Genomic DNA, 13,123 nt, shown 5'->3' on the forward strand with positions numbered 1-13,123 from the left:
GAGTGTGTGTGTCTGTTAGTGAGTGTGTCTGTTAGTGTGTGTTTCTGTTACCTAGTGTATGCGTATTTGTCAGTGAATGTGTGTGTGTGTATTTAGAAGGCGGGACGGGGGAAGGGTTGGGTGGGGGTGGCGCGGGCGGGGGGGGGGGGGGGTTGGGTGGGGGTGGCGTGGGCGGGAGGGGGGCGCCTGAGTTTTGTCCTGCCTAGGGCAGCACAAAACCAGGATACACCACTGTAAGTACCTCTTAGCTATTGATAACTGGTTTAAATATAGCAGCTTGTTATCTGGTAGTTTCTAGTGTAGAAAATATAAATATGTTTTCTATCACTTAGATCTGTGTTGTAGATGTGAAACAATATTACAAGTGACCGATGTAGTATTGAATCAAAGTTCCATTTGCAAAAAAAATTCTCGCCCATCTTCTGTGGGTTATTGCATTTTTAAGATGTAGACTTATTGTATCACACTAGCCATGCACAGGTAGATTGTCTGGCACGTTGTTTTGGTGTTTGGTTTTTAACTTTGTAGTTGTGTCTTTACACAATATAGAAATGTATATGAATGCTTCTGTATATGAAGTGATCACAATAACACTTATTTTTCACTTTTTAAAAAAAATAAATCAGGCTAAACAAAAATTGGTAATTAACAATATGACATCTGAAAAGCACATGAAAGGATGCTGTATGATTTTAAAAAAGAACATACTACATGAAGGTCCTGTTCACTAGAGGGTGTGGTCATGAATGTAACCAGTAAAACTTTGTTTTTACAGCCACTTGTTGGCCCATACATATTTTAAAACTTGTTTAATTTTGTTATAGCATAACTTGTAGTCTTGTTTTTAACTTGCCTATAATACATATTATTGTATGACACTTAGTGTATTTTATTCATTGATTACTGAATTTTAATAGTCTAAGATCATTAACATGTCAACAGGCAAACGTAACCCGAATGATTTGTCTCAGTCTTGCCTTCTATACTACCTGCACCATAGGCAACATTTATTTGTCTTTAGACTTTCTTGAGAAGCGGTAACTAGCCGGTGTTGCACACATACACCAGATATGAAGTGCACACCCCAAATGTACTACATAGCACCCAGAAAATTAGAATGTTTACAACTGTGCTGTAAGCGCACTATTAGACGCTTCAATTTTACTCTCAGATATGAAGAGCAGGCCCCAAAATGTACTATTTAGCAGATTAGCACCGATAAAATAAGAATTTTACAAGTGCGCTGTAAGCGCACTGTTAGACGCTTCTATTTGACTCTCAGATATGATGTGCACCCCACTAAGCTACTATTTAGCACCAAAAAAATGTGACTTTTTAAAACTCTGATTTAATCGTTGTATTTGACGCTTCTATTTGACTTTCAGATATGAAGTGCACACTAATGTACTAGCTTGTAGAATTCTTTTCTAAGCTGTCCCTCACAGCGGCAGCATCCTCTCCCTACACTAATAAGACCTCATGTGCGTGTGGCGCTATGTGACTCCAGCTTATATATAGAGGCTGGGTCACATGCTGCACTGGCCAATCACAGCCATCCCATTAGTAGACATGGTTGTGATGGCTTCTAAGGGCACACGAGTCAAACGCTTGTTGATTGGCTGCCCTGCAGCCTTTGAAAACGCGCCATTAAATCGTCGAACACCGAACTCCAACTCGAACATACAGTGATATGTCCGTGTTTGGGTCCGGGGTCCAAAAAACGTAATGTTCGGTACAAACTCGAACTTTACAGTCTGGGTTTGCTCAACTCTAGGCTTAATCTCTAGGCATCATTAAACTAAACAGTTCTGGTGACTATAGTGTCCTTTAATGACAAATGCAATCCTACTAAAGCTTGAACGATTTAATAAACTGCTTAATTTATTTATAGAGTTGCATATTTCTCAAATTAAACTTCCATCAATACTGATAATTTATGGTCTTATGTTTTTTTTTTTTTTTCTTTTTATTCTTTATATTACAGACAGTGATAACTGCCAGAAATGTCCTGACAATGAATATCCGGATGAAAATAAAACAAATTGCATTCCCAAAACGTATGACTTTCTGTCATATGAAAATGATATTCTGACTTTAGTTTTCTCTTTAATCTCTCTTTTTTTTTCACTCATAACTGTCTTTATTTTGGGACTATTTATTTTATTCCGGGACACTCCCATTGTCAGAGCAAATAACCGGAATCTCAGCTTCATCCTCCTGGTCTCTCTCATGCTGAGCTTCCTCTGTGTGTTTCTGTTCCTCGGTCGTCCTGTGGATATAACCTGCAAGCTGCGTCAAACCTCTTTTGGGATCATCTTTTCAGGAGCTGTATCTTCTGTACTGGGCAAAACAATCATGGTTTATATGGCTTTCAAAGCTACTAAACCAGGCAGCATGTGGGTTGGGGTCAAAGTGTCTAATACCATAGTTCTGATATGCACATCTATCCAGATCCTAATTAATGTTCTTTGGTTGTGCATTTCCCCTCCTTTTCAAGAACTGGACATGCACTATTACCCTGGAAGGATCATCATTCAGTGTAATGAAGGCTCAGTTATTGCGTTCTACTCTGTTCTGGGTTATATGGGGGTTCTGGCAGCTGTTAGTTTTATTATTGCTTATTTAGCCAGGACATTACCGGACAGTTTTAATGAGGCCAAGTATATCACCTTCAGCATGCTGCTGTTCTGTAGTGTGTGGATTGCAATGATCCCGGCCTATCTGAGCACAAAAGGGAAAGACATGGTGTCTGTAGAGATCTTTGCCATATTAACTTCTAGTGCTGGCTTGTTAGGCTGTATATTTTTTCCTAAAATTTATATAATGCTTATAAAACCTGAAATGAATACCAAAAGGCATCTTCTGGACAAAATTAAGTCATAATATATTAAATATCTATTGAAATCTATTGAGATCTATTTCATAGTCATAAAAAGCCAAGGAACAGAAACAAAATATAGCATAAATGTTTGATTTTAGCAGTGCAGCTATCAAAACCGTGGAGGCATGCTCCATAGGAGCAATCTCTTGAGCCCTGATCTGATACAGGATAAGTGCTCTGGAGTGTTTGACCACAGTGTAACATTAAGCTTGTAACAATCTTACACTTTGAGAAATCACTGTATAAATATCAATGAACCATTTGATGCTTGAGTGTAACAGTAGCTAAATGGTGGCACAGTCAGGGCCGGCTTTAGGGGTGTGCGAGCTGTGCGGCCGCACAGGGCGCCATGTAGCAGGGGGCGCCGTGCGGGCGCACAGCCGGCCGGGATTTAAAAAAAAAAAAGATGTTTTTTTTTTCAAATTTGCAGTGGGGGCGGAGCTTACCGTGCGGCGGGGGCGGAGCTAAAAGCGCCGGAAAACTGCTGCAGGGGAAGCAGGAAGGAGTGCCTGCTTCCCCACCAAACAGTCACCAGGAGCTGCACTGCCTCCACAATGAACTCCACAGGTAACTGTGGGATTGTCAGGTGAGTGTGACTCTCTGCCTGTGTGTATTACTGTCTGTGTGTGAATGACTGTCTGCCTCTGTGTGTATGACTGTCTGCCTGTGTGTGTGTGTGTGTATGACTGTCTGCCTGTGTGTGTGTGTGTATGACTGTCTGCCTCTGTGTGTGTCTGTGTGTATGACTGTGTGTGTCTGTGTGTATGACTGTCTGCCTGTGTGTGTGTGACTGTCTGCCTGTGTGTGTCTGTGTGTGTGTGTGTGTGTGTATGACTGTCTGCCTCTGTGTGTGTCTGTGTGTATGACTGTGTGTGTCTGTGTGTATTACTGTCTGCCTCTGTGTGTATGACTGTCTGCCTCTGTGTGTCTGTGTGTATGACTATCTGTTTTGTGTGTGTCTGTGTGTGTGTGTATGACTGTCTGCCTGTGTGTATGACTGTGTGTGTCTGTGTGTATTACTGTCTGCCTCTGTGTGTGTCTGTGTGTATGACTGACTGTCTGCCTTTGTGTGTCTGTGTGTGTGTGTATGACTGTCTGCCTGTGTCTGTGGATTGTAACGGATCGCCTGGCACCCCGACTGGGTACCTCCGTTGAAGGATGCTCCTAGCGTTTCCTGAGGACTCCAAGCACTCTGGCAGACACCACAATCACCAAACCGGAGAAGCATATGAATACTCTCAAGCATCGAATGCTGTATACAGCCGAATAGGAAAAAACATGCAAATAGGTTTACACTCCTAGCAGTCAAACTGGAACAGCATACAATAAATCCTCCCCCAATAATGAGACAACATTTCACTTTGAGGGTTAAACAGGAACTGAGGCTGGCACTCCCAGCCTGGTTTTTATTACAGTTGTTGAGAATACAGGACCGTCCACAGGGAGGGACAAAACAACCAATCAATCTGTACAATACACACAGACACTCCCACACAAAATCCTCCCCTCTGCCTGTAATAGGATTACTGAACACAATGGGTAATCTCATTATCACAGGCAGAAGAATACAGTTTTATGAAACATATCACAGGGACCCCAAAACATGCAATAACCCCATATAAAGTATATCCTCAGAACCAGGGGATCTGGGTGAACCACATATCCAAAATTCACCCAGATCCATTCAGTAGTTTGGAAGATACAGTTTAATGCAGATTCCGCAGAACATATACAGATTATATAAAAAATAATTACTGTATAATGTGTCCCCTGTTGTATAGTTTAAAACTACTGCACGATGTCGTTGTGTACCAAATACCGGCGAGATGGCACAGTGTAGAAAAGTCACAACAATGTCTGTGAGTTAAAATGGCCGCCATCCATTGTTCTCACCATGTGCTTCATCCATTGTTCTCACCATGTGCCTCTGATACATGAAATGGTGGCCACCCAGTAACTCCACAGTATGTCCCCAGATGGTTTTTAAAGGGCCAGCAGCAGCACCATACAAATCCAATATGCCCAAATATTGTACTTGAAGGGCCAAATAACCCAGGGGCCATAGTCAGCAGGTAGGAGGCGGGCAAACAGGCTTCTCCAATGCCCAGTGGCTAGGTTGGTTTCGCCACATGGATGTCTTCCTGTGTGTGTGTATGGCCGTCTGACTCTGTGTGTGTGTGTGTGTGTTTGTGTGTCACATACAACCAGTACACGCATATCACACACTGTTAATACACACATAGCATACATATCACACACAGTCATCACACCTACTATCACATACACAGACAACACAAACATTATAGTATACATGGATGACGGGGGGGGGGGGGCGCTGTGAAGATTTTTCGCACAGGGCGTCTAAACGCCTAAGGCCGGCCCTGGGCACAGTGATATACTAAGGTGTAGAACAGGGGTCAGCAACCTATGGCACATGTGCTATGCATGGCACTCAAGGTGCCTTTGCTCAGCACTCTGTCCTATCAGGAGTTCCAGTGTGACTTCAGCTAGTACAACCTGAACGAAGATTGCAGGTGGTGAGGGACAATTCTCAATTTACGTATTGTAGCACTTAGAGGAAATTATGTCAGATCAGTTCACCCCTGCGCTGGAGTAGAGTTGCCCTTGACCTGTACCTGATCACCCCAGGGAAGCCACCCACACTGCTACATATACACAGATCTGCAGAAGAAGCCTCGCCCTCATACAAATAATGCAAACAGCCCACACACAAACACACAGTCACCACAAACCCCACACCACTGACAATCCACATACATGCACACAATCCCACAAGCAGCCTCTCACATGCTATACCACAAGCAGCCTCAAACATACACACACCACCAAACACACAATGTTACATATCAACCAGACACACAATTCCAAAAGTACCTCCCAATGGCGTAAGTGCCGCAGTCGCAGGGGTCGCAACTGTGACCAGGCCGTCACTCCAGGGGGCCCGGCCGCATGTCGACCCCTACAACCGGGGTTCCTGCCGGCATTGTAGTGTGACCCAAGCCACACAGAGCAACTGCCGAGCCACATTGAATGGGCCCCTGGGGTGGCCCCAAGAGCATTTTGCTGGCAATGTATTTCCTGGGGCCCAGTCAGCTCTTTAAGAGCTCGAAGGTCCCCAGTGATGATGTCAGAGCTGGGAGAAAGCCGTCACATCCTCCCAGCTAAAAGAGCAGTGAGGGATGAGAGCACCATGGCAGGAGACAAGAGAGTCAAAGTGGGAGCTTTGACTCCCATCAGCCTGAGCCAGCCACTGTATCTGTACATAGGTGTATCTGTTTGTATGTGTATATCTTTGTTTGCATAAGTTTCTGTATGTGTATCGGTTTGTATTGGTATCTGTATGTCTGTATGTGTATCTGTTTGTGTGTCAATTTGTGCCCCTATGTACCTGTATGTGTGTCACTGTATATATCTGTATGCTTGTCATTCTGTGTATCTGAATATTTGTCATTAAATGTGTCTGTTTATCTGCATGCGTATCTGTCTGTATGTATCTATGCAACTGCATGTGTGTCTGTGTGTTTTTATTGACGATTTTTCAAACAACAATATAAACATTTATACAAGAAGATATAATAATAATAATAATAATAATAATAATATTAGTTAATCTAGAAAATAACATAATAAAACAGCGGATAAACTCTATAAGTACAATCATTCAGTGGGATGCGAATAATAACTTATCAGTTTATATACACAATCAAATATATACAACATATTAGCAATCATCATCCAGTCAGAAATGGACTACAAAATAAGATTACAATTGAAGCTGATGTTTTCTTCCCATAAAAAAACACTCTTGTTTAAAAATGTCAGTTTTCGATGTTGGTAAGTGGAAAGCTAGTTCGCAATGTCTATTTTCAAATATGAATTGTATGACCTCATTTATGTGGAAAGTTATTTAATAGCTTTCCAGTATTGGGTGATAATTGTCGTTGCAGAAATTAGAAAATGGACTTGTATAATTTTATTATAATTTGGTAAATTTATGGGAATTTGCTTAAAGAGACAAAGCTTTGGTGTCAAATTATCAATTGAATTCTCAACAGTTTTAATTAATGTATGTATCGAATTCCAATAAGGTCTAATTTTAGGGCACAACGACATGTGACACAAAAATCACCTTTCCCCACACAGCATGTATGTGTATGTGATGAATTCAATTTGTGTCATCTAGAGGGAGTAAGGTACCAACAGTATAATATTTTATAATAGTACTCTAAATGTGCCACACTAGTGATGTCGCGAACACAGACATTTTCGGTTCGCGAACGGCGAACGGGAACTTCCACAAACGTTTGCGAACCGGCGAACCGGGCGAAGCGCCATTGACTTTAATGGGCAGGCGAATTTTAAAACCCACAGGGACTCTTTCTGGCCACAAAAGTGATGGAACATTTGTTTTAAGCAGACTAACACCTGGACTGTGGCATGCCGGAGGGGGATCCATGGCAAAACTCCCATGGAAAATTAAACAGTTGATGCAGAGTCTGGTTTTAATCCATAAAGGGCAGAAATCACCTAACATTCCTAAATCACAATGGATATGGATTGACACCTGACATATGACATATTGACACCTTGACATATGGATTGACACCTGTCCTCTGAGACCCTGATACACACTGACACAGAGCAGAATAGGGACTGTTCCCCCTACATAGGGTCACTTGGCAGGTATGGATTGACTCCTGTCCTCAGAGACCATGATACACACTGACACAGAGCAGAATAGAGACTGTTCCCCCTACATAAGGTCACTTGGCAGATATGGCGTGGTCGTGGGAGGAGGAGGATGACTTTCACCTCTTCCCCTGTTAGATTCCCGTTGTGCTGTGACATCACCCTTATACGCTGTGTAAAACATACTTTTTAATTTATTTTGTAAATGCTGCATCCTTTCTGACTTGTAATTCGGTAACATTTCCGCCACTGTCTGCTTATACCGGGGGTCTAGTAGCGTGGACACCCAGCACAGGTCGTTCTCCTTCAGCCTTTTTATACGAGGGTTCCTCAACAGGCACGACAGCATGAAAGACCCCATTTGCACAAGGTTGGATGCCGAGCTACTCATTTCCCGTTCCTCCTCCTCAGTGATGTCAATGAAGGTATGTTTTTCCGCCCAGCCACGTACAACACCACGGGTACCAGATAGGTGACAACGAGCACACTGGGATGCCTGTTGTGGTTGGTCTTCCTCCTCCTCCTCAAAGCCACATTCCTCCTCTGACTCCTCTACCTCACAATCCTCTTCCAGCGTTGCCGCAGGTCCAGCAAGCGATGCTGATAAGGCTGTTTCTGGTGGTGATGGTAACCACAACTCTTCCTCTTCCTCTTCACGCTCATCTATGCCCTGATCCAGCACTCTTCGAAGGGCACGCTCCAGGAAGAAAACAAATGGTATGATGTCACTGATGGTGCCTTCGATGCGACTGACTAGGTTTGTCACCTCCTCAAAAGGACGCATGAGCCTACAGGCATTGCGCATGAGCATCCAGTAACATGGCAAAAAAAATCCCAGCTCCCCAGAGGCTGTCCTAGCACCCCGGTCATACAAATATTCAATAACGGCTTTTTCTTGTTGGAGCAGGTGGTCGAACATTAGGAGTGTTGAATTCCAACGTGTCGGGCTGTCGCAAATCAAGCGCCTCACTGGCATGTTGTTTCGCCGCTGGATATCGGCAAAGTGCGCCATGGCCGTGTAGGAATGCCTGAAATGGCCACACACCTTCCTGGCCTGCTTCAGGACGTCCTGTAAGCCTGTGTACTTATGCACAAAACGTTGTACGATCAGATTACACACATGTGCCATGCACGGCACATGTGTCAACTTGCCCAACTTCAATGCCGCTAACAAATTTTTTCCGTTGTCACAAACCACTTTGCCGATATCCAGTTGCTGCGGAGTCAGCCACTTTTCCACCTGTTCGTTCAGGGCGGACAGGAGTGCTTGTCCGGTGTGACTCTTTGCTTTCAAGCAAGTCAAACCCAAGACGGCGTGACAATGCCGTATCCGGGATGTGGAATAGTACCTGGGGAGCTGGGGGGTGCTGTTGATGTGGAGCAAGACGCAGCAGCAGAAGAGGACTCAGCCGAGGAGGTTATGGAAGAGGATGGAGTAGGAGGAGTAGAGGAGGTGGCAGCAGGCCTGCCTGCAAGTTGTGGCAGTGTCACCAACTCCTCTGCAGAGCCAAGCATTCCATGCTTGGCAGCCGTCAGCAGGTTTACCCAATGCGCAGTGTAGGTGATATACCTGCCCTGACCATGCTTTTGCAGACCAGGTATCAGTGGTCAGATGGACCCTTGCCCCAACACTGTGTACCAGACATGCCATTACTTCCTTTTGCACAATCGAGTACAGGTTGGGGATTGCCTTTTGTGAAAATAAATTTCGGCCGGGTAGCTTCCACTGCGGTGTCCCAATAGCTACAAATTTTTTGAACGCCTCAGACTGCACCAGCTTGTATGGTAAAAGCTGGCGGGCTAATAGTTCGGACAAGCCAGCTGTCAGACACTGGGCAAGGGGGTGACTTTCTGACATTGGCTTCTTACGCTCAAACATGTCCTTGACAGACACATGACTGTGGGCAGATGAGCGGGAACTGCTCAAGGCGAGAGATGGTTGAGAGGGGGCAAGGAGGACAGCAGTGGTTGATGTGGCTGAAGATGCTGGACCAGGAGGAGGATGGTGGCTTAGAGTTTGCGTGCTGCTTGTACTCATGTGTTGATCCCATAGGCATTTGTGATGTGCGATCATGTGCCTACGCAAAGCAGTTGTACCTAGGTGGGTGTTGGACTTCCCACGACTCAGTTTCTTTTGGCACAGGTTGCAAATGGCATCGCTGTTGTCAGAGGCAGACACACAAAAAAAATTCCACACTGCTGAGCTCTGCAATGATGGCATTCTGGTGGTGGACATAGCATGCGTTGATTGGCGTGCTGTCGGGCTGACCCCGGGTGCCGATGTATGATGTCTGACTGTGCCACTAGCTCCTTGCGACGACCTCCCCCTGCTTCCAACTCGTCTCCTCCTCCTCTTCTCTGTCTCCCCATCTGAACTTTTGCCCTGTTCTTCTTGCCGAGCGGGCACCCACGTGACATCCATGGACGCATCGTCATCATCAACCGCTTCACTTGTATCTGACAACTCAGCAAAGCAAGCAGCAGCGGGTACAACATCATCATCATCACACCGTACGTCCATGTGTGTAATGCTGCCTGCCTGAGACATATCCCTGTTATCTACATCCTCTGGCATTAATGGTTGTGCATCACTCATTTCTTCAAACGGATGTGTGAATAACTCCTCTGACATACCAAGTAAAGCAGCTGTGGTGCTAGTTTTGGTGGTGGCGGCAGACAGGTGAGTGGTATCTTGAAAGGTGCCTGAAGCTAAACTGGAGGAGGATGGTGCGTCAAGGTTCCGAGTGGAAGCTGTAGAAGATTGGGTGTCCTGTGTTAGCCAGTCAACTTTGTCCTCAGAACTTTTCAGGTTCAGGGTACGTGGCCTCTGAAAACTGGGCATTATTCTAGGGCCAAAGGGAATCACAGCACCACGACCACGATGGCCCCTGCGGGGTGGTCGTGGTGCTGTGATTTTTTTGGATTAGTGGTACTATGCGTGCAAGCTACTGTGAGACCAGATATGAGTGGCAATGTGCACTGGCAGAGGTTGGCAGAGTACACGCTGTAGGCCTGACACACCCGCTTGAAGACAAGTAACTGCTATTCAATCTATAACAGTGAAAAAAGTTTTTTGGTTTTAAATGCACGCTATTGTGACACCAGATATGAGTGGCAATGTGCACTGGCAGAGGTCTGCAGAGTACAAGCTGTAGGCCTGACACCCGCTTTAAGGACACTGACTGCTATTAGCTTACAGTGAAAAACTTTTTTTTCTTTGTAAAGGCACGCTATAGAGACACCAGATATGAGTGGCAAAGTACACTGGCAGAGGTTGGCAGAGCACACGCTGTAGGCCTGACACCCGCTTTAAGGACACTGACTGCTATTAGCTTACAGTGAAAAACTTTTTTTCTTTGTAAAGGCACGCTATAGAGACACCAGATATGAGTGGCAATGTGAACTTGCAGAGGTTGGCAGAGTACACGCTGTAGGCCTGACACACCCGCTTGAAGACAAGTAACTGCTATTCAATCTATAACAGTGAAAAAAGTTTTTGGGTTGTAAATGCACGCTATAGAGACACCAGATATGAGTGGCAATGTGAACTTGCAGAGGTTGGCAGAGTACACGCTGTAGGCCTGACACACCCGCTTGAAGACAAGTAACTGCTATTCAATCTATAACAGTGAAAAAAGTTTTTGGGTTGTAAATGCACACTATTGTGACACCAAATATGAGTGGCAATGTGCACTGGCAGAGGTTGGCAGAGAACACGCTGTAGGCCTGACACACCTGCTTGAAGACAAGTAACTGCTATTCAATCTATAACAGTGAAAAAAGTTTTTGGGATTTAAATGCACGCTATTGTGACACCAGATATGAGTGGCAATGTGAACTTGCAGAGGTTGGCAGAGTACACGCTGTAGGCCTGACACACCCGCTTGAAGACAAGTAACTGCTATTCAATCTATAACAGTGAAAAAAGTTTTTTGGTTTTAAATGCACGCTATAGAGACACCAGATATGAGTGGCAAAGTACACTGGCAGAGGTTGGCAGAGCACACGCTGAAGGCCTGACACCCGCTTTAAGGACACTGACTGCTATTAGCTTACAATGAAAAACGTTTTTATCTTTTTAAAGGCACGCTATAGTCACACTAGATAGGAGTGGCAAAGTGCACTTGCTGAGGTTGGCAGAGTACACGCTGAAGGCCTGACACCCAGACGCTTGCAGACAACTAACTGATATTAGCTTACAGTGAAAAACTTTTTTTCTTTGTAAAGGTTCGCTGTAGAGATACCAGATATGAGTGGCAAAGTACACTGGCAGAGGTTGGCAGAGTACAGGCTGAAGGCCTGACAACCAGACGCTTGCAGACAACTAACTGCTATTCAATCTATTACAGTGAAAAAAAAAACGTTTTCTTTTTAAATGTCAAGCTTAAGCTATTGTGACATAGAAACATAGAAACATAGAATGTGACGGCAGATAAGAACCATTCGGCCCATCTAGTCTGCCCAGTTTTCTAAATACTTTCATTAGTCCCTGGCCTTATCTTATAGTCAGGATAGCCTTATGCCTATCCCACGCATGCTTAAACTCCTTTACTGTGTTAACCTCTACCACTTCAGCTGGAAGGCTATTCCATGCATCCACTACCCTCTCAGTAAAGTAATACTTCCTGATATTATTTTTAAACCTTTGTCCCTCTAATTTAAGACCATGTCCTCTTGTTGTGGTAGTTTTTCTTCTTTTAAATATAGTCTCCTCCTTTACTGTGTTGATTCCCTTTATGTATTTAAATGTTTCTATCATATCCCCCCTGTCTCGTCTTTCCTCCAAGCTATACATGTTAAGATCCTTTAACCTTTCCTGGTAAGTTTTATCCTGCAATCCATGAACCAGCTTAGTAGCCCTTCTTTGAACTATCTCTAAGGTATCAATATCCTTCTGAAGATAGGGTCTCCAGTACTGTGTACAGTACTCCAAGTGAGGTCTCACCAGTGTTCTGTACAATGGCATGAGCACTTCCCTCTTTCTACTGCTAATACCTCTCCCTATACAACCAAGCATTCTGCTAGCATTTCCTGCTGCTCTATTACATTGTCTGCTTACCTTTAAGTCATCAGAAATTATCACCCCTAAATCCCTTTCCTCAGATGTTGAGGTTAGGACTCTATCAAATATTCTGTACTCTGCCCTTGGGTTTTTACATCCAAGATGCATTATCTTGCACTTATCCACATTAAATGTCAGTTGCCACAACTCTGACCATTTTTCTAGTTTACCTAGCCATTTGGCTTATCCCTCCTGGAACATCAACCCTGTTACATATCTTAGTATCATCCGCAAAAAGACACACCTTACCATCAAGACCTTCTGCAATATCACTAATGAAAATATTAAAGAGAATGGGTCCAAGTGCAGATCCCTGAGGTACCCCACTGGTGACAAGCCCAAGCTTCGAATATACTCCATTGACTACAACCCTCTGTTGCCTGTCACTCAGCCACTGCCTTACCCATTCAACAATATTGGAATCCAAACTCAAAGATTGCAGTTTATTGATAAGCCTTCTATGTGCAACA

The 13,123-nt window shown here is 44.2% G+C and overlaps 1 protein-coding gene across 1 annotated transcript; it reads left to right on the forward strand.

Moving 5' to 3' along the window:
* The first annotated feature begins 653 nt into the window (after positions 1-653).
* Positions 654-2,883, forward strand: LOC134566004 (vomeronasal type-2 receptor 26-like). Its single transcript, XM_063425719.1, has 2 exons — positions 654-684; positions 1,985-2,883. The coding sequence occupies exons 1-2, from the start codon at positions 654-656 to the stop codon at positions 2,881-2,883; spliced, it is 930 nt and encodes a 309-aa protein (XP_063281789.1).
* Positions 2,884-13,123: the final 10,240 nt, after the last annotated feature.

This window comes from Pelobates fuscus, chromosome 6 (genome assembly GCF_036172605.1).
Source record: "Pelobates fuscus isolate aPelFus1 chromosome 6, aPelFus1.pri, whole genome shotgun sequence".
NCBI lineage: Eukaryota > Metazoa > Chordata > Amphibia > Anura > Pelobatidae > Pelobates > Pelobates fuscus.